The sequence below is a fragment of the Tachysurus vachellii genome, chromosome 2 (assembly GCF_030014155.1).
Source record: "Tachysurus vachellii isolate PV-2020 chromosome 2, HZAU_Pvac_v1, whole genome shotgun sequence".
In the NCBI taxonomy this organism is placed as follows: Eukaryota; Metazoa; Chordata; class Actinopteri; order Siluriformes; family Bagridae; genus Tachysurus; species Tachysurus vachellii.
The window spans coordinates 23,330,993-23,353,485 of NC_083461.1; the positions used below are offsets into that span (position 1 = coordinate 23,330,993).

Sequence of the window (22,493 nt, forward strand, 5' to 3'; positions counted from 1 at the left end):
GCCACCCTTTTCCAGCTGAGAACCATGGCCTCCGACTTGGAGGTGCTGATTCTCATCCCCGCCGCTTCACACTCGGCTGCAAACCGTCCCAGTGCACGCTGAAGATCCTGATTTGAGGAAGCCAACCGGACAACATCATCTGCAAAAAGCAGAGACGAAATCCTGCAGTCCTCAAACCGGACTCCCTCTGGCCCCCAACTGCGCCTAGAAATCCTGTCCATATAAATAATTAACAGGACCGGTGACAAAGGGCAGCCCTGCCGGAGTCTAACATGCACCGGGCACAAGTCTGACTTACTGCTGGCAATGCGATCCAAACTCCTGCTCCGGTCATATAGGGACCGGACAGCCCTTAGCAGAGGGCCCCGGATGCCATACTCCCAGAGCACCACCCACAGGTCACCACGAGGGACACAGTCAAATTCCTTCTCCAGATCCACAAAGCAAATGTGGACTGGTTGGGCAAACTCCCATGGACCCTCCAGCAACCTGGTGAGGGTATAGAGATGGTCCAGTGTTCCATGACCAGGACGAAACCCGCATTGTTACTCCTGAATCCGAGGTTTGACTATCGGCCGAATTCTCCTCTCCAGTACCCTGGCATAGACTTTTCCGGGGAGGCTGCAGAGTGTGATCCCCCTGTAGTTGGAACACACCCTCCGGTCCCCCTTCTTAAACAGAGGGACCACCACCCCAGTCTGCCAGTCCAGAGGTACTGTCCCCAGCCACCATGCGATGTTGCAGAGGCGTGTCAACCAAGACATCCCCACAACATCCAGAGACTTGAGGTACTCAGGGCGGATCTCATCCACCCCCGGTGCCTTGCCACTGAGGAGCTTCTCAACTACCTCAGTGATCTCAGCTTGGGGGATCGACGAGTCCACAACTGAGCCCTCACCCTCTGCTTCCTCAGTGGAAGACATGTCGGTGGGGTTGAGGAGAACCTCGAAGTACTCCTTCCACCATCCGAGGATGTCCCCAGTTGAAGTCAGCAGATTCCCACTCCCACTGTAAACAGTGTGCGCAGGGCACTGCTTCCCCCTCCTCAGGCGCCGGACGGTTTGCCATAATTTCTTCAAGGCCAACTGATAGTCCATCTCCATGGCCTCACCGAACTCCTCCCAGACCTGAGTTTTTGCCTTCGCAACCACCAGGGCTGAAGCTCGCTTGGCCCTCCGGTACCTATCAGCTGCCTCCGGATTCCTATCGAGCCTGGTTGGCTCGATAGCCAACAGCTTGAAGGCATCCCTTACTTCCGGGGTCCACCACCAGGTTCGGGGATTGCTGCCACAACAGGCACCGGAAACCTTATGGCCACAGCTCCGAGCGGCTGCGTCGACAATGGAGGTGGAGAAGATGGTCCATTCGGACTCAATGTCTCCAACCTCCCTCGGGATCTGGTTGAAGCTCTGCCGGAGGTGGGAGTTGAAGATCTCTCTGACCCGAGACTCTGTCAAATGTTCCCAGCAGACCCTCACAGTACATTTGGGTCTGCCAAGTCTGTCCAATTTCCTCCCCCGCCATCGGATCCAACTCACCACCAGGTGGTGATCAGTTGACAGCTCCGCCACTCGCTTTACCCGAGTGTCCAAGACAGGTCAGATGAAACAACCACAATGTCGATCATCGACCTCCAACCTAGGGTGTCCTGGTGCCATGTGTACTGATGGACACCCTTATGCTTGAACATGGTGTTCGTTATGGACAAACTGTGGCTAGCACAGAAGTCCAATAACAGAACACCACTCGGGTTCAGGTCGGGGGGGCCGTTCCTCCCAATCACGCCCCTCCAGGTGTCACTGCCCACGTGAGCATTGAAGTCCCCCAGTAGAACGACGGAGTCCCCGGTCGGAGCAATTTCCAACCCCCCTTCCAGAGACGCCAAGAAGGTCGGGTACTCTACACTGCCATTTGGCCTGTAAGCACAAATAACAGTGAGAGACCTATCCCCGACCAGAAGGCGCAGGGAAACGACCCTCTCGTTCACCGGGGTGAACTCCAACACATGGTTGCTGAGCTGGGGGCTATAAGCAAGCCCACACCAGCCCACCGCCTCTCACCGTGGGCAACTCCAGAGTAGTAGAGAGTCCAGTCTCTCTCAAGGAGTTGGGTTCCAGAGCCCAAGCTGTGCTTGGAGGCGAGCCCAACTATCTCTAGTCAGTATCTCTCAACCTCCCGCACCAGCTCAGGCTCCTTCCCCCCCAGCGAGGTGACATTCCATGTCCCTAGAGCCAGATTCTGTGTCCAGGGATTGGGTCGCTGAGGCACCAGCCCCTTACGGTTCCTCCTGCAGGTGGTGGGCCCACAGGAGATCGGCCACACATCGCTCCTTCGGGCTGAGCCCGGTCAGGCCCCGTGGGGTAAGACCCGGCCACCAGGTGCTCGCATACGAGCCCCAACCCCAGGCCTGGCTCCAGGGTGGGGCCCCGGTTGCGTCATACCGGGCGACGTCACGGACCTTGATATTAAGTTTCTCATAAGGGGTATTTATATCCCTCAATGTAGTTTTTTCTCTTACAATTAAAATGTTCTTTTTTTTGGATTTACGGACGCCATTAAATACATGCAACATCTGTAGCAGGTTGATGACAATTGTAGCATCACATCAAATTACTTATAGCAAACCAGGAATGTTGCAGGAGTTGTCTTTATAAACGTTTCACATTTGATCAAACAGGACCAATTTCATTCCATATGCTTTATTTTATGCTGCCTCAGAACTCCAATGAGAACAGCAAGGTTTTACTGAGATTTCCACATCTGTAATTAAAATTAGCTGTAAAAATGACAGGAACCATGTGGAGGAGCAGGACCGTCGGACTTACAGTAGATGAGATCTCTTGGTTTTAAAGCTACATTAATTTAACGTTACATTAAACGGACCTGGATTGGAGCGGGAATGTTGCCAGATATTTACATTATATTTATATCTGTCTGTCGGTCTGTCTGTCTGTATCTATCTATATATCTACTGTATCTATCTATCTATCTATCTATCTATCTATCTATCTATCTATCTATCTGTCTGTCTGTCTGTCTGTCTGTCTGTCTGTATCTATCTATATATCTACTGTATCTATCTATCTATCTATCTATCTATCTATCTATCTGTCTGTCTGTCTGTCTGTCTGTCTGTCTGTATCTATCTATCTATATATCTACTGTATATATCTGCCTGCCTGCCTGCCTGCCTGCCTGTCTGTCTGTCTGTCTGTCTGTCTATCTATCTGTCTATCTATCTATCTGTCTATCTATCTATCCGACATTCAGTGATCCAGAAGACCCTCTGAAAAAAGCATGAACCTTCTTAGATTTGCCAGTCACCCTTATCCAGAGCGGGTTACATATTTATACAACTGAGCAATTGAGAGTAATTGAGCAATTGAGACCTTGCTCAGTGGCCCAGCAGTAGCAGCTTGGTGGACCTACACAACAAAACATATTCACTGAGCACCAACCGTAGCCTGGTGTTTAGAGGACAATTAACACAACTTCTGCATGGAAGAGCAATGAGCTTCAGCCTTTAGATCGTCCACTTTCCAAGCAGCACCAGCAGGTTCAGTTTTGTCCAATACAGTGACCATGAAGTCTAGAAAGGCTTTTAAATTCCCACCGTCCCTACTAAGCTAACACACAAGCAGAGCAGAGTGCAGAATGCCTGAGCATTGTAATCTCAACCCTGTGATTTTACCCTGAAACGAGTCAATGACAGGAAATGATGCAAACACTGCATATATTTTGGGTTGAAGGTGACTTTTTTCTGTACTCGAGCTGCTCTATTGAGCTGCGAGGAGCAATATGAGCCACAGTGACAGAGCTGTAGCTGAACAAAGTGGTGTAGCACCAATAAACAAAGAGGAGATAAATCGTGGATTTATAGAACGTTTATATATAGTTAGGATGCCTTGCAATACTAAAATCTGTATCCATTTAGTTCTCCAAATGTCACTATCTGTGGTCCAGAAGCTAAAGTGGCCTAAACATTATTATTATCATTATGTATTGGGTTTTTGGCTAAGCTTTCATTTTCATTATCCCTTGTCCAATTATGCCTTCATTACTTCATGCAGCTTTTCTCTCAATGTAGGCATTTTTTTCTCCTTTCACCTATGTGTGTGTGTGTGTGTGTGTGTGTGTGTGTATGTGTGTGTCTTAGCTTCTGCTAACCACATTGCCTGGCAGTCCCAGTCACGTAAGTTCCTGTTCTGCTAACGCTGCACACTTTTCACCTGCTGTGTAACTGCTTTATTTATTTTCCATTACTACTGTACATTTGTGTGTGTGTATGTGTGTGCCCTGGTAAATCCTAAATGGCTTGTTTGTTCCATATCATTGTATAATGAGTGTTTGTACTCCTCACTGTGGTTTAAGGAGTTTACTCATCAGGTGTATTTGTAGTTGTTGATGCTAGAAGTTAAGTTTTCTTGATTTAACACTAATATAATCATCCTCTCTGTAGTATTATATATCCATTATTATTTTTGGCTGGTATGTTGGCATGACTCGTCACTCATTAGGTCCATTATTATGTGACTGTAGTCCACTGATTTTTTTTTCTCTTTATCTCTCTCTTTATGTCTCTCCCTCAGTGCGCTTCGCTCCATACAGGCTCCAGGACATAGCGCTAAAGCCGTTGCTCTTTGAGGTTCCCAGCATCACAGTGGACTCTGTGTTTACGGGCCGTGAGTGGCTCTTCCAAGAAATTGATGCTCAGTTGAGCAGCACCAACCGTGCGACCAACCAGGGCGTGGTGCTCGTTGGCAACATTGGCTTTGGCAAGACGGCCATAATCTCCCGCCTGGTGGCTCTCAGCTGCCACGGAAACCGCATGAGGCAGATTGCCTCCGACAGCCCACAGGCTTCACCCAAACGTAAGAGTTAAGGTTAAAGTAATTTTCAACCAAAGCTTGGCGCAGCGTTTAATATTTTCTGTTTGATTTCATTGTTGTTATTCTGACATGATTGAGATAAAACTATGAGGTTTTGTTATCGTGTCATTTGTTAAGTTTAGTGTGTTTACATGCTTGTGTGTGTGTTTGTCAGATGGAGATGGACTTCCTCTTACACAGCCACAGCCTAACCACAGTACGCTTGGAGGTGGAAGCTGCCCAGGAACTCCGGAGATGAGGAGGCGACAGGAGGAGGCTATGAGGAGACTCGCATCTCAGGTGTGATCTTTTATTCATTTCTACCCGAGCTGATAAACGGATACAACTTACATCGTACATAATACGTTTCCTCTGTCAGAAACTGTAGATAAAGAGCATCCAGTATTCGATATTCAAAAGTGCTAGATTTCAGGAGTGCACCACAGACTTCTATTTAAGAGATTGTATTAAAGATTGGTCTAAAGGCAGACTAGGATATAGTATGTAAGGTGTGAGGATGTAATTCCAGGAATATACAGCACTTCAATCTCACTGGCTTTCAGCTTTAGGTGTTGTACTGTACTGCCTTTCATTATGAGATATCAGTCAGGCAAACCATGATACGAGTGTCTAATGGTGGGAAGGAAAAGATGAGTTAGGTGTCATCCACATATCTGATTGTACAGTATGTCAGCATTGAACAGGTATCAAGGGAATAAAGAAGAGGGCTGAGTACTAAGCCTAGAAGGCTGTGAGTAGAGAGAGCATATAGGAGCAGATTCAGTGAACAATTCACAAAAAAGCAAACTTTTTGCTGTGTTCACATCTTTACATTGTGAATAATGTTGTTCCTCATAGAAAAGCCTTCAATAATCATGACTTCATTTGGCATCTCGTGAACCGTGAACACATATCTGTATTTGGGTCTTTTGTCATGCTCTCCCACCACACATCGTATTTCTCACGCAGAAAAACTTTTTGACTATTTATCATATAATGCTGTAGCGCCCAAAATGTATCTGTCCGCACCGATGTCTCTGGAACTGGGCAGGAATCAAGCGCGTCACCTGCAGTTCTTAGTCGAGCCTGACACTTATCAGCCAATCAAAAAAGAGGCTACACAATAGCCAATCAGAAAATAGCACGATTGCATCTGGGTAAGATACAATGAAAGAAAATTGGTGTTGGTGTCCCTGCCCACGTGAGCGTTGAAGTCCCCCAGTAGAACGACGGAGTCCCCGGTCGGAGCCGGTTGGAAATGTCACTCTTGCCTGTCTTCAAAACTTAAGAGTCCTGCGTTTCACATCCTAGATGTATAACTCAGAAGGGAGGATTGGTTAAAGTGCTGAACTACAAATCTGTTTCTGTAAATTGTCCCAATTTGAATTGAGACAGGTTTTTAAGACAGGAATTAAGACCTCGGACGTGTGTCTGAGTAAGAAAGAGTCAACAGATGGTAAAATTTATGAAATGAAAGGAACGGTAGCACAGGCTTTTGAGAACGAGTGGCATCCTGGCTGTTGGTTGTCTTGCGGTTATGGGCTTGTGGTGAAGAGGAGGACGTCGTGGGAGTCTGGTGCATCATGGATGGGACGAGCTCCGGTGAAGAAAGTGGTGGGACTAATCGATGTTCGTAGGTGTAGAAAATCATTTGGAAAAAAGAGGAGAAACATATGTGGGGGAGTGAGGATTAGCGAGGGAAGTGGAGGCAGGGAAGAAAGATTGGCCGATTTCGCCAGCCTTATCTTCTCAAAAAAAAAGAAGAAAATCGTCTTCCGAGATCAAACGATGAAGGTAAAGAGCACATAAAAGCTTATGAGTCAGATGCTGAAGCTTCCATGTTTCCTTTGTAGATGAGGATTTGTTTAAATTAAACCGCAAAGCATCCTCTAGAGGACCTGATACATATATAACGTACCCAAAAGCCGTCACTCATCCTGTTGTAACTTTAATAGCTACACAAACGCAGTGGCAGACACCAATGCCCTGCTGCGCCCGCGAAGGCTACACGCATGCATGCACATGCTAACATGCTCAAATCATCGTCATCACCTGTCCAGGCTCAGTGTCTCAGTCGCAGCATTATGCAGATGTGTTTATAAAAGGAAAAAACAACTTTGCCACAGAGCCTTATGAAATATTCATACCTGCAGAATGCCATTCCCCTGGCAAGCAAGTCGATCTTTTTAAGCCAGTGCATTAATAATTTACTCCACTCTGTTCCAATGCTCTGTTTCTCATATCTCTCTCTCTCTCTCTCTCTCTCTCACACACACACACACACACACACACACACAAACAAGTTACTCTTGTGACATTACACCCTTTATTCTATTATTTTCCATGGAGGTGAATAGGAATTTCTATGAAGACTTGTCCAGACTGGTCTCCCTCCTCTCTCTCACTCACACATACACTCTTTCTCTCTGTCTTAGTCTCTCTCCCTCTCTATTTTTCTATCCCTTTCTATTTCTCTATCCCTCTCTCAACCTCTGTCACACTCTTACTCTTTCTCCCGCTCTCACTCTTTTTCTCTGTTTCTGTCTCTGTCTTAGTCCCTCGCTATCTGCCCCTCTCTCTCTCATTCTTTCTCCAATTCTGTCAGTTCAGACATCTCCAATCTCTCTCTCTCTCACCCTCTCTCTCGCTCTCTCCCTCACTGTCACTCTCTCTGTCTTTCTCTACCCCTCTCCCTCACCCCCACCCTCTCTCACTTTCACCCTCTCTCTTTCTCCCTCTCCCTCACTGTTACCCTCTCTCTCTCTCTCTCTCTCTCTCTCCCTCTCTCTCTCTCCCTCTCCCTCACTGTTACTCTCTCTCTTTCTCTCTCCCTCTCTCTCTCTTTCTCCCTCACTGTCACCCTCTTTCACTCTCACCCTCTCTCTCTCTCCCTCTCCCTTACTGTCACCCTCTCCCTCACTCTCTCTCTGTGTCTTTCTCTCTCTCTCTGTCTCTTCTCTGTCACCCTCTCTCTTGTCACCCTCCCTCACTCTCACCTTCTCTCTCCCTCTGTCTCTCTCTCGCTCTCTCTCTCTCTCTCTCTCTCTCTCTCTCACCGCACATCTACACATTAAAAAGAATCCAATCAATCATCATCATTGTGAGTTTTGCTGAACACTAGAGTACAAAATCTCATAGCCAGTACTTGCTGATCTTGTTCACATTGATGATACACGGCAAAAAAAAACTGTTCATTTTTCTCTCAGAGAAATTTCATTCAAGTCGATAATATAAATCTGTATCAAACTAGTTAAATGAACTAGTGCTCTGAAGTTTAAGAGTGGAAAAGTTACTAAAGATCAGAATCCAGAGGGATATCAAAACATACTTTGGCATCATGTCAGGATCGAGGTGGAAACCGAACCTGTTGGACCATATCTGATACCAACACACACACTCACACCTAGGAGCAATTTAGAGTCACTTACCTATCTACTCTCCTTTTTTTATGGTAGAAGGAGGAAACTGGAGAATTGGTGACGTGATGAATGCAGATACCTACAACATTCTTTCTTCTCTGCTTATCTCATGTAGGTGGTAGCGTATCACTACTGTCAAGCTGACAATGCTTACACTTGCCTGGTGCCTGAGTTTGTGCACAACGTGGCAGCTCTGCTGTGCCGTTCACCACAACTTAACACCTACAGAGAGCTGCTGCTGAGAGAACCACACATTCAGAGCACGCTCAGTCTGCGCTCCTGTGTCCAGGATCCACTCAGCGCGTTCACACGAGGAGTCCTCGAGCCGCTGGACGCACTGTATAAAGGTGTATAAAGACAGAAGTCTTATACAGAATCCGTTATATTCTGACATAAAATATATAACCTTTGTGGTTCGTTTATCCGTGTGTTCATTTTTTCAGAGAGGAAGATGACAGGCGATGAAGATTTCATTATTCTTATCGATGGTCTTAATGAAGCTGAGTTCCACAAGCCTGATTACGGAGATACAATTGTCTCTTTTCTTTGTAAGACCATCGACAGGTTTCCAGCCTGGCTCAAGCTAGTGGTGACTGTTCGAACTACACTGCAGGTAAGACACACACACAAACACATACACACAAGTAGTATTTCAAGCACATCAACTGTTCACCTTTGTTTTTCCATTCATTTGCCAGCTGTCTCTTTGTCGTTAATGTTACTGATGCTAATTTCACTTCTAATAAATTTACTACACTAGAAGTTACAGTTATATTTACTACTTTTGGCAGACAGTATTATCGAGTCTTGATGCATACCTACCTTGTACCCTGAGAGATGGTGGAACCGGACGAGCAGTGATGGAAATAAAAATAAAGAGACCTGGCAACCCTGTAATATTACTTTACTTGAAGTGTCATAGTATTTGTTTATCACATCAAGTGTTATCTGTTACTGTTTCAAAACATCTCATGATACGTTTTGATCAGTTTCCTAATCTGTTAATTCTGCAACAAGCGCTAATAGAGTCCAATAAATGCCGGAAACATGTCACCTCAGGGAGAGAAGCAGGGGACAGGACAGTGGAAAGGACGAGCTGCCAAGGAGTCGCAGATTTTTCCCCAAATTGAGCTAGTTTAAAAATACTTTATAGCTATCAACTCTCAAAATCTTGTCTTACAGCAAATAAACCAAATGAAATCTAATCCATTTCTGCAAACATACTCAAAGTCTAAGTACATAAAATATATCGCAAGAATTGTGAAACAGAAATGTGGATTATGGATCAAACTACATCCAGACGATGTACAGAAACCACAGTGACCTAAAATTACCCATGCAACAGCTTTGCTAGTTTCAGGTATTTGGTGTGATTTTGGAGATGTAGTTGGGATGGATTTGCAGCTAAAACCTTGCAACCCTGGTTACCAATATTTACAATTCTGTGTGCATCTGGCAAACTAGAACAGGAAACACACCTGCTTTGTGGAAGATCTTCAATATCAATGGTCAAGAGCTGCTATTGTATACTGTATATCCAAATAACACAAATTATTTCAGCTGTTTTGTCTTCCTTGAGTCACCCTGATTATTGATTAGCTTGTTTGTCTTACACATTTGGGGTTGGGGGTTTGGCTCCTGCCTCCACCCTGTGTTTGTTTTGATTTCGCATCTTCTCCCTGTGCTTCATGGGTTTCCTCCAGGGTTTCCTCCACCAGTCCAAAGACTTATTGTTGGCACCTCTAAATTCAACTCTTGTCATACAATTGCCCATAGTGTGTGAATGTGTGTGTGTGTGTGTGTGTGTCTGTCTGTCTGTGTGTGTAAAGGACTGGTACCCTGTGTAGGACATCCACCACATTGTGTCTTGAGTACCACGGGATTCGAGTCTCCAGGTTCCCCACAAGTCAGTTCAGTGGTATGGAAAATAGAAAAGCCAGCATTAAATATTTGGAGCTCAGTGGTTAAGATGTTGGACTTCTTGAATGGTCATGGGTTCAAATCCTGCCACTTGTGGGCCCTTGAGTAAGGCCCTTCACCCTCAGAAACTCAGTTGTATACATAAGAAAAATATAAGCCGCTTTGGATTAGGGATGTACCGATACCACTTTTTCCTCTTCCGATCCGATTCCGATACCAGCATTTGCCAGTATCGGCCGATACCGATACTGAGAAAAGATCTGTGTTCTTTTCTACCTTTAAAACTAAAGAATGTATAGTTATTAACATTTATTTGTTTCTGGCAAAGAAATACAAAAATCCCCAATACTGGATGAAAAATGAAAACACAAGAAACCTTAAAAAAGTATTAATGCAGTAGAAAACAGTACTTTTAACAGTTAGTGCACCCAAATGAGCGACATGTTTAATGCGCTGAGGTAAATGGAAAGGGTGCCTGCTAAACTTGCCTGTCGGTCGCAGGCGGTTGTGCAACATATTTCCTATAAAAGTTATTATATTTATTTTCATTAATGCAATTTAATATATAAGTGTATTTTTCTTATAAGTTCAAGCAATTGTCTATGATGTTTGCTGTTCATTAATAAACCACCACCAGCATGGGCATTGGAAGTAAATAAAAAGTGGGCGTGTCCTGTCCCACACACATATAATGGTTCCGACGCCCATGGATATCAGGAAGCAGGAGCCTGGTCAATGCTGTAGGTAAAACGCGGAATGGAGTTTAATTTATTAGGGCATTCCTCAAGCAGAATGGAATAAACTGGCGGCGCTCTGAAAAGTAATAAAAAAGACATATGCGCTGAATAGAGACGGTAAAAGTGGGTGGGTCCAATACTATTGGTCTTAAAAAGTGGGTGGGTCCTGTCCCACCCACATATAATGGTTCCGATGCCCATGATAACGGGTATCGGATTTGGATCGGTCACACACCACCGATACCCGATCCACTCAAAATGCTTGGATCAGCACCGATACCGATCCAAAATATTGGATCGGTACATCCCTACTTTGGATAAGGGTTTCTGTCAAATGCCATAAACGTTATTTGGTGGATGGGTATAAATAAGCATAAATGTAAATGTTTAAATCAGCAATTACACTGCACAGGCCTGTTGCCCTGCTTTTTAAGCCTGATTTGTTTCCATAGTTTTTAGCGATGTCCTGTGCTTGTTTACTAGCTTGCACTATATTGATCTCGGCTCTACTGCCCTCTGAATTGGTTCGCCTTCACTAGTTCTCACTTGAAAGACCTGCTAATTAGCTTTAGAGCTTAAGAGGTGATGTGTTTAGAGAAAGTGCGTTTACGACTGACATCAGCATCACACCAAAACAACACCAAACTTTGCAGTGTGATGAGAATAATCCATTTATGTTCGATCTTTAGGACATCACAAAACCCTTGCCCTTCCACCATATCTCACTGGATGCCCTGGAGGAGAACGATGCTATCGACCGGGATTTGCAGGCCTACGTGCTGCAGCGTGTTCATGGCAGTGCTGAAATCCAGAGCAACATCTCGCTCAACGGTAAGATGGATGGCGCTGGCTTTGCCAAACTCAGCTCACACCTGAAGGCTCTCAGTCACGGGTCATTCCTCTACCTGAAGCTGACCTTTGACCTGATTGAGCGTGGCTACCTGGTGTTGAAGAGCTCCGGCTACAAGGTGGTGCCTGTGAGCCTGGCTGAAGTTTACCTGCTGCAGCTGAATATGCGCTTTCCTACGCAGTCGTCCTTTGAGCGAGCACTGCCCCTGCTCAATGTGGCACTGGCGTCACTGCACCCACTCACCGATGAACAGATTTACCAAGCGGTCAATGCAGGGTCCCTCAGGGCCACGCTCGACTGGGATGATTTCCGCCAGAGGATGGAGCAGCTGGGTGTCTTCCTGGTAAAGAGGCGTGATGCCACGCGTATGTTCGTGCACCCATCATTCCGTGAGTGGCTTATCTGGAGGGAGGAAGGGGAGAAGACCAAATTCCTTTGTGATCCCAGGTGAGAAGGAAAAAGAGAAGAGAAAAATTTATAAGATTTAATCATATAATCGTATATTGTGACAGAAGGACAAGCACGTCTGAGTAATTTCTTATGCACTGCTGTTGCAAATTTAGAAAATCAGTGCCAACTGTATGATTTCATTCTAAAATATTTCCACAGCCTTTTGCACTTCACACATTTTATTTTCTTATTTTTCTGTTGTTTCAGGAATGGACACACACTGCTGGCCTTCTGGTTTTCCAGACAAACAAACAAACTCAACAGACAGCAGACTATAGAACTAGGACATCATATCCTGAAAGCACATATATTTAAGGTGAGACTATCCACAATATCACAGAAACATGCAAATATATGGATAGGATATGGACCTGTTTTGGTCTTGGAATCTTTTTCGGGTAGCTGACATATTTAGGCACCTTTAGGGGTAGTGGTGCCTCAGTGGTTATGGATCTGGGTTACTGGACAGAAGGTCACCGGGTTCAAGCCCCAGCACCACCAGGCGGAAACTGTTTAGCCCTCACTGCCCCAGGGCTACTGAATTATGGCTGACCCTGTGCTCTAACCTCAAACTTTCTAACAAACTGGGATATGTGAAGAAAAGAATTTTACTGTACTGTAGACTTCTTCCTTTTTATATTGAAACCTATTTAATCGACAGAAGCCTTACCGTAATTTGTTGCTGAACAGGTCGGTAAAATTAAACTGTGGCAACTAAAAGGTAAAAAAAAATCTGGTTGATTGTCATGCTTGGGTAAATATCTAGCATCATCAGTTCATCAGGCTTTGTAAATAGAAAAAAAAACTTGTGGTATTTTAATGGCGTATAATAGAACAGGGTGTTTTCTAACGGAGTAAAGTTTAACCTAAATTTACTGTTAAATCTGTTTTTATCTTTTCTGTTGCAGGGCCTGAGTAAGAAAGTCGGGGTGTCCTCATCCATTTTGCAGGGGCTGTGGGCGTCTTACAGCACTGAGACTTTATCCACTGCTTTATCTTCTCTGAGAAACCTGTACACCCCTAACATTAAGGTACACCACTCCAAACAAACGAAAAGAAGAACATTCTAGTAGGACACTAATAATAATTTTACTAATGAAGATTTCTACTTGCTTTTATTCATTAGCTACATTAGAACATTCCTTTAGAAGCCATTCATCATAAACAATGACGGGTGCCCGTCAGTTCAAATGCACTTTTATAGCACTTTTAACAATAGACATAAAGCACAATGCAGCTTGACAGAAATCCTGATTAGAGTAATATTGATTATTATGATTATTAACAACTGTGTCAAGGAAAAACTTCCTGAGAAGTCATTTAGCCCTTTGGCCTTTATGTGCACGTTTAGGTGTCCCGCCTGCTGATGATGGGGGGAGCAAATGTTAATTACCGGACAGAGGTGTTGAACAATGCACCAGTGCTATGTGTGCATGCTCACTTGGGCTACATGGACATGATTAACCTGCTGCTGGAGTTTGGGGCTAACATGGATTCGGCATCTGAGAGTGGCATGACAGCACTGAGCTACGCTGCCACCGCGGGTCACCTGAACATCGTCACTGCCCTCTGCAAGAGAAGGGCTAAGGTACGGTGTACACACACACACAAACACACACAAATATATAACTCTCATATTTTAGAGCTGAGCTCAGTGCCTCAAATTCAAGACCAATTCAGTAGCAGTCTTGTCATCTAGAACTGGCCTAAAGCTTGACGCTCAGGATTTAATTTAACTCATACAAAATAATTACTCACACACCTTTAAGGCTTTCTTTTTGTCATGTCTCTCTGTAGCTTGATCAGCTAGACAGGAACGGCCAATGCGCTGTGGTCCATGCAGCTCTAAGGGGCCACATGGAAGTGGTGAAGTTCCTACTGCACAGCGACTGGGGAGGTGAGGCGGCAAAGACCGTACAGCTCCACACTCCCTCTCCTACCAAATCATGTGACACCACACAGATGTCCAGCCCAGAGCAGCAGGAGAAAGAGCAGGAGCAAGATGGAGAGGAGACTCCACAGGAGAAGGAGAGAGAGACAGAGCTCCCTGCTGAGCAGCAAGAGACCAAGGAAGATTTGGAGAATAAACAGCAGGAAGTTCAGCCTCAGCAGCAGCATGATGCCTTCAGGAAGAGTCACGCGATGCAGCAGGCTCTGGTAGCAGCAGCTAGTATGGGACATATGGAGGTGATAATTTTAATTATTTAATTATGTTTATTCCTCTGAAGTAACATCGTGGTCTTTTACCCTTTCGTTTTTAGCATTCTCACGTGTCCCAGTTTTTATTTTAATTTACTAATCTGTGCTTTATTTATACATTTATACATCATCGTATAATACATCATGTTGGATTCATTTTCTATACCAGCAGCAACAATACTGGCGACTGCAAAACAAATCACAGCATTATATCTGCAATGTATACGTAATACACTACCGTTTCTATAGCAACAACTCATTCATAAGGATTTGTGTACTGGATGATTTAAATAGCCAAAGACTAATAATCCATGTAATTTAACAAAGAGAAGCATATAATTATTGATCTGTAGAGACATTTGTTTAACATTTATGGAAGGTGTCTGTTTTAAGAAGCCTTTATAAAGGAGTATGCTGATTTTTTGCATGCAAAATTAATGGAACACACACATATACATACAGGGGATAATCCACATTGTGAAACCATTTAGTACCATTTAGTTAATTATGATGAAAAACTGATGCCCTCTGCAAATGGATAGTGTATTAGTAAGAAGCATGGGGTAGCCAATTAAAAGAATTTATAGACAGCTATAAATTTTGTGACAATATCAGGATTGCAGTAAAGTTATTTTTGTTTGGCTCTAACGTTGGTCCATAGTGTCTGGTTTCGTCTGTGGTGTCAAAAGATATTTGGGGCAGTGGTGGCTCAAGCAGTTAAGGCTCCAGTATGTTGATTGAAAGGTTGGGGTTCAGTCTCCAGCACTGCCAACCTGCCACTTTTGGGCAAATAAGCAAGGCCCTTAACCCTCCCTGCTCCAAGGGTTACTGCATCATACAGTAGCTGCCCCTGTGCTTCAACCCCAAACTCATAAGCTGGAATATGCGAAAGAAAAGGATTCCAGTGTGTTGTATATGTGGTGATAATGAAGGCTTTTTTGCCCCAATTTCATTCATGTTCATTATTTGACTGTTATGCCAGGGATCTAATAAAACATGGAGATGCAATCTGTTTCTCTACAAGCTTGTTGGAGGTGGCACATAAATACTGTTCATTCCTATATCAATGACCAACTCCATGGCCTCTGATGAACTTCTGATTAATTGTGAATAAAATTGCCAGATAGGGAAAAAGTCTCCTAGTTGACACCTTTGTGTGACTGAGACCTTGTGATGGTGACGGGTGAATGACTCGAGTGAGCCTCACTTAGTGAACAGATGTGAAGAGAGAGGTCAGACAAAGAGCATCTATTGAAAAGCACAAAAGAGACTGAGTATATCCTGGTTGCATTCAGGTTTTGGGACCTATTCGTGGAGTCAGGTCTCAGGGTGGTGACCTCAGTCGAGCATCTCGTTACCAGGCCACCCATAAATCCCAGGCAGGTTGAGCCGATGATTAACAACGGTGATATGGAGGCATGTGATGATTAGTATTTTGCTCCATCAACACCTTGGCACACATGGGTCAGCCAAGACATGAAACAACTGCTGTTCCTGCCCTGTCAACCAAATTACCTGTCCTAATTTTGTTTTTTTAAACTGAGCAGAACATTTCTTCTCTGTCTCCACATTCTTTGCCTTATCTCAGTATACCCTGTTTTTGACAAAGCTTTTGAAAGTTTTTAAGGATTATACTTCAAATAAAATTAATTAACTAGACCATTAAGTGAAAACTCCAAAAACTTGCTGCATAGTAGCGGTATGTTACACTGGTCTGAAAATCGAATGAATTGGGCTAAAATGTGGAAAGTAACATAATTTACCTCAGAAGTATGGTAGATATGCATTAATACAGATGCTGGAAAATGAGTGAGTGCTTTAATCTCAGTGAGGATGAATTTATGGAGCTTTATCTTCTCTTGATAAAGTCTCTGGTGAAGAAGCATATCCTGTTCACGTCCTTTAGAGACAGAGCTACAAGCTGTGCTGTTCTCATGGTGCGTGTACGAGATGTTATCTGACTAGGGGCTTCACTTTCTTTTAACGTGGTGTCTGAATACGAGTCGAATGCGTGTCATGCTAGGAACGTTGAGTTAAAAAAGGCAAGCTATAATAGCAAAGAGTATATAAGAGTGAGCTTTGAGACTTATATCTTAAGTGATAGTTAATACTCTAACTTATGTGTTCCTATCTGTTTCTTTAGATTGTGTCATACCTGCTGGATCTTCCCGAGAAAGAAAAAGAGGTTACAGTGTATGCTCAGATGAACAACTATGACACTTTGTGGGGGGAAACAGGTAAATGGAGTAACTCTGTTGTTTTTGTACTAAAATATGTGCAACACACATGACTGACAGCTCTCTTATTCAATCCTCAGCACTGACTGCAGCAGCAGGGCGTGGAAAGCTTGATGTTTGCCGGATGCTGCTGGAGCAGGGCTCTGAAGCTGCTCAGCCAAACCGCAGAGGAGTCGTGCCTCTCTTCAGCGCTGTAAGCCAAGGACACTGGCAGGTAGCAAATCGGGAATTTCTTTCTTTCCTATGAATTCTTGAAGATTCAATGATTTCTCAATCATTAAATATGAAAATAATTATATCAAGGTCTCAGGCCACAGTGCTGCTGAATTCTTGATTCTGATTGATCAGAAGTTTAGTCCAAATTAAATCACAGGTAATGTGTTTGTTTGATTTTAGTTATTGTTTCTATTTCTATTTCTATTCTGATATAAAAAAAAATGTACAATGCGTTGTTCTTTAATAAATTGTAGTTATTGGCAACTTGTACTATAAGAGAAATAAAACACTTCAGGATGTGGAGTTATTGGAAAATACTTCTGAGTGCAGCAACTCGGTCATCGATTATATAACTATATATTATATTCTGTCTTGTTTCATAAAATGAATACAATCAGGGTAAGGGTACAATCAGGGTTCCGTACGCTTAATTTCGAATCATCTCTTACAGATTGTGGACTTGTTGCTGACTCATGGAGCAGACATAAACATGGTAGATAAACAGGGACGAACTCCCCTGATGATGGCCGCTTCTGAGGGCCACGTAGAAACAGTGGAGTACCTTCTGGCTCAAGGTGAGAGACATAACACCTCAAATCTAATGAGTTGTTAATGAACAACCAACAATCTGACACATGGTATTGATTGAAATATACACAACTGCTCTTAAAGGGATTTTTTTTTTAATTAACTGGTTCTGAACGGGGGGGGCACGGTGGCTTAGTGGTTAGCATGTTCGCCTCACACCTCCAGGGTTGGGGGGTCGATTCCCGCCTCCGCCTTGTGTGGAGTTTGCATGTGCTCCCCGTGCCTCGGGGGTTTCCTCCGGGTACTCCGGTTTCCTCCCCCGGTCCAAAGACATGCATGGTAGGTTGATTGACATCTCTGGAAAATTGTACGTAGTGTGTGAGTGCGGGAGTGAATGAGAGTGTGTGTGTGCCCTGCGATGGGTTGGCACTCTGTCCAGGGTGTGTCCTGCCTTGATGCCCGATGATGTCTGAGATAGGCACAGGTTGCCTGTGACCCAAGAAGTTCGGATAAGTGGCATAAAATGAATGAATGAATAAATGGTTCTGAACTCTTGTGTTTTTCCTTCTTTTTCAAGTACCAGTTCTAATTCCTGTTTCTTTTCTCTGTCCACTTGACAGAGAAAAGACATGTTTTTACTTTTTAGACTATCAGTAGTTTTGTTTATTTCTGTTCTGGTGTGTCATAGACATGACTTCCAATGTAATTTCCACTAAAATTTCCATGTTCTAGTTCCAGCTCTTGGGTCTCTGGTTCAGTCCTGAGTTCAGGTTACGATCTCTGTGGAGTTTTGCATGATTTTCACCTGTTCTCCGGGTCCAAACATCTTTCCAAAAACACAGTCATAGATGGATTGGCTAATCTAAATTGCTCCTAGGTGTGATGGACTGTTGTATCAACCAGGGTGCTTTCCCAGCTTGGTGGACTTCCTGGGATAGACTGTGGATTCACGTTAGTATATGATTGCAATCAAGGGGGTCAATGCAGAGAGAATAGCAGAACAGAACTTACTAGAGCTTAAATATTTTGCATTTTCAACAGATGGAGAGACACAAGGACTGGAAGTATGTGGAATGCAACTGAATATAATACAAGAGGACTTTTTTTTTTGTTGTTCAAATTAACCGTTAAGTGTGCACTGTCTACTATCTGCAGGTGCGTCCATGCCCATTACAGATAAAGAAGGTCTTACTGCACTAAGCTGGGCATGTCTAAAGGGACATTTGCCTGTGGTTTGCTTACTGGTGGAAAGGGGTGCGGCGACTGATCATGCGGATAAGAACGGACGCACGCCTCTTGACCTGGCTGCCTTTTATGGAGACGCAGATATTGTGAGTGTCCGTCATTGAAATTCCAGCATTCCAGAAAGAATTCAGGGCTGAATGGTGCAAAGTAAAAGTGTTAACAATATCCCAAAGAGCTACTGCCATCCATGGGTAGTCCAACAGAGCAGAATTGGCCATACACTCTTCCTTGTCAATCACAGCACTCACACTAGCCAGTCACTGTGAGCTCATGAATGCAGAAGAGTGTAGTTAGCTCTTTCCTCCGAGTGTGTTACTGATGAAAATAGTCTGCAGTGGATTCATATGTCAAAGAAAAAGCCCATACTAGACCTCATTAGCCACAATTTAGAAGCTATTGTGTGATAATTAATAATTGTAATAATAGTAGTGAAATCTAGCAAATGGGAGTTAAAATATTGGTTTCACAATTATTCCTGGATTTAGAGATTGTTTTATACCTTGCCATGACTCCTCTCTGCTTTCCTCTCAGGTGCAGTTTCTTGTCGATCGGGGTGCTTTGATTGAGCACGTGGACTATAGCGGGATGCGTCCGCTAGACCGGGCCGTGGGCTGCCGCAACACTTCAGTGGTGATGGCTCTCCTCAAGAAAGGAGCGAAGATCGGTATGAAGAAAGGATGACACATGTCCATAAGTCTGTGTCCCAAAATCACCGCAGTTATAAAAGCCACTGTACCTGTATAAATAGTTTTAATTGTATACCTACATTGTGTTAAAAGTATGATTACTCTTTATTAGAAAACATAGGCATAGTCTCAAGGAGAAATGTTTGAAAATTCAGTCCAGTGGTGGTGTTACCTTATTTTTTGATTTGATAATGATACAGACATGAGGTACTACCACATCGTCAGGAAAGTCAGTCCAAATTCAAATCATGTGTTCAATGATTTAAACAGGTCTGGCCCATCTCTAACTGCTCCTCTGCTGCCCCCTACAGATGTCAGTGTGTGATTGCGAGTGTCTGTGTGTGTTCTCTGCAGCTGTTTTTGCTGTTGCTTAAATGTGGCTTCTATGGTTCTGTAGCAGTTACAGCTGCATGTGGTTTTTGGTTCAATGTCAAAATCAGAATGACTGACTTTTTTTTTTTGATGTTCTGTCCTTCTGTCTCTCCCACTCTGATTTACAGAGTAAAGCTAGGTACTAGACCATGAAACTAAATAGCTTAGACTTGACACATTATGGTTTAAAAAATTTGTCGATGCTTAGTTAAGCTTAAAGGTAGGGTCTCCGATGTTTGAGAAATGCTTCAGAAAACTGAGTTGGGACCACAAACTAAAAATCAAAGCAAAAATCAAAACAAACGTGTAGCAGAAAGGGGCGGATCTTGTCAATATGCGGCGCGCATGTGTGACATTAGCAGAAAGCAGTTTTAACATTGACTTGGAGGATTAAAACAAAGAAAGAAAGCGAAAAAAGGCTTACGATAAGGCAAGAAATAGAACGCAGTTGTAGCTGCCTCTCTACATTACTACGATAGAAAAGAGGTGTTATTTGTGTAGTAACAGCGTTTAGCTCAGGAGTTATTGACTCGGGAAACTCCAATCTGTGAATATATGGCCAACTTCCCGCTCCTTCAGTTCCCTCCAGCGCTGGAAAGCTGATCCTATATGAACACGGGTCCTACTTCTTGCCTTATCGTAAGCCTTTCTTCGCTTTCTTTTTTTGTTTTAATCCTCCATGTCAATGTTAAAACCGCTTTCTGCTAATGTCACACATGCGCACTGAACACTCTCTCCACCCATATTGATGAGACACACCCCTTTCTGCTCATTGGCTACACGTTTGTTTTGATTTTTAGTTTGTGGTCCCGACTCAGTTTTCTGAAGCATTTCTCAAACATCGGAGACCCTACCTTTAAGCAGGGATGTATATTTGTATGATACTTCCCAGCTCTTATTTGGTAATTGTTGTTGGATGTGTTTGTTGTCCTTTCTTGCTTTTTTTTTTAATTATTTTCTTGGCTGGAGCTCTTGTTCCCTGCCTCTCACTGCTGCTTCTTTTTGTGTTCCCTCTCTCACACTTCCACACCCACCAACATCTCTCTTCTTTTCTATATCTCTTGTCCTTTTACTCACCTACACACCTCTCCTCTGAACTCCTTCCTTCAACTCACTCTGATTGGGCCGCTCACTCCATTCCACATTTCCTTGCCAATGCTTCCAATCTTCCACTCTTACGTCCTATGACACCATGACCTCTGGCTGCAGGATGTCAGACCTTGCCAAGTCGGCACAAAGGAGGTAACAGTCATGTTCAGGACGTCGACTCTTCATATCCCACCCGGCTTCTCATAGCTACTTTCCTCCTCAGTGTGTTTTGTGTCTGTTGTTTTAGTTTATTTGTTTGGTGGTTAGCAGCTATCTCTATAAACCCCAATTTACCCTTAGGATCATCTAACCATCTGCCTGTTGTTCAGTTTATCCTCAATCCTTTTGTCTGTTTGCAGTCTCCATCTGCTTTGATTTGTTTGTTTGAATTTAAGTCATACTGCAAGGGTACGACACAGGAAAACATACCTTGCTTCTTTTCATATGGATACAACTCATTAACACATTGCTCATTCACTTGATCATCAAAATGGACACAAGGAAACATTCAGTGTTTAATGTTCAGTGTTTTGTTGATGTGTACATTTCTGTTTTTCTTTGTGTTGTCAGGATCAGAGTTAGGTGTTTCCAAAGAAAAAGTGGTGCTATGCAGAAGACATTTGTCGTTTCGTCATCTTGTGTCTGGTTGTCCTCGCTGGTTGTCCATATTGTATTACATTTACCATAGAACACCTGCACTGTCTTCTCCCTATCTCTTTCCCTCTCAAACCGTTAACTCTTCATTTTGACCCATCATGCATCCTGTTGACCTTAGGTCCAGCTACATGGGCAATGGCAACCTCGAAACCAGACATCATGATGATCCTGCTGAGAAAACTTATTGAGGAAGGGGATGGCTTCTATAAGGTCTGACTTCTGCATAACCTAACCATTGCGTTTTACTTTTGGGACACAACCTATTTGTCTAACAATTATGTGTGTGTAATACAGAAAGGCAAAGTGAAGGAGGCAGCACAACGTTATCAGTATGCTTTGAAGAAGTTTCCTCGTGAAGGCTTCAGTGAAGACCTGAAGCCTTTTCGAGAGCTCAAAGTCTCTCTGTTTCTCAATTTGTCTCGCTGCCGCAGGAAAATGAATGTGAGTATTTAATAGATGTGCTTTGAAATCATGACAAATAGGTTAATAGTCATTTATTTCTTCTCGATAGGTGCTAATACTTCTGGAGTTGAATTTATAAACAAACGTGATTGGTGATCATACAATAGTTAGATAAACATTTAAATGCTGAATAAATACATGGGTACCCTAAGTCACTATATTTTTAAGACCCCTTTCCTGAAAAAGGCACAGTGAACATTTGAAGCCGAGTGGTGCATTAATCTTAAAGATAAAGATAATGTTGATTGCTTTACATTTATAAAATGGTTGCCGTTTTTCCCTCATAATTTTCTCCCCTGTCCCCAAGGACTTTGGAATGGCAGAAGAATTTGCTACCAAAGCTCTAGAGCTGAAACCCAAATCCTATGAGGCATACTATGCTAGAGCTCGAGCTAAACGCAGCAGCAGGTACGACTTGTTATTTTTTCTTGCTTATTTTACATGCAATTAACATTTTGGTCACTCATTTGCTGTAATATGTTAAACGTTTCTTTGAAGAATACAAATAAACAAAGCCACCATAAAATATCCTGAATACTATTGTTAAGTAATATCTCT

General features: G+C 43.4%; 1 protein-coding gene across 6 annotated transcripts in view; it reads left to right on the forward strand.

Moving 5' to 3' along the window:
• Positions 1-22,493, forward strand: part of tanc2b (tetratricopeptide repeat, ankyrin repeat and coiled-coil containing 2b) — a 159,735-nt gene that overhangs the window by 132,803 nt on the left and 4,439 nt on the right. For 5 of the 6 annotated variants that reach the window (XM_060863870.1, XM_060863869.1, XM_060863873.1 and 2 more), the window contains 18 exons: positions 4,590-4,871; positions 5,044-5,168; positions 8,403-8,634; positions 8,731-8,900; positions 11,634-12,241; positions 12,452-12,560; positions 13,153-13,275; positions 13,596-13,832; positions 14,042-14,431; positions 16,587-16,680; positions 16,761-16,894; positions 17,348-17,471; positions 18,580-18,755; positions 19,201-19,333; positions 20,937-20,969; positions 21,592-21,683; positions 21,768-21,914; positions 22,243-22,343. In XM_060863870.1, coding sequence (XP_060719853.1) covers positions 4,590-4,871; positions 5,044-5,168; positions 8,403-8,634; positions 8,731-8,900; positions 11,634-12,241; positions 12,452-12,560; positions 13,153-13,275; positions 13,596-13,832; positions 14,042-14,431; positions 16,587-16,680; positions 16,761-16,894; positions 17,348-17,471; positions 18,580-18,755; positions 19,201-19,333; positions 20,937-20,969; positions 21,592-21,683; positions 21,768-21,914; positions 22,243-22,343 — 3,310 coding nt within the window. The remainder of the gene's footprint in view (positions 1-4,589; positions 4,872-5,043; positions 5,169-8,402; positions 8,635-8,730; positions 8,901-11,633; positions 12,242-12,451; positions 12,561-13,152; positions 13,276-13,595; positions 13,833-14,041; positions 14,432-16,586; positions 16,681-16,760; positions 16,895-17,347; positions 17,472-18,579; positions 18,756-19,200; positions 19,334-20,936; positions 20,970-21,591; positions 21,684-21,767; positions 21,915-22,242; positions 22,344-22,493) is intronic. The other variant, XM_060863872.1, reaches the window with a different exon arrangement.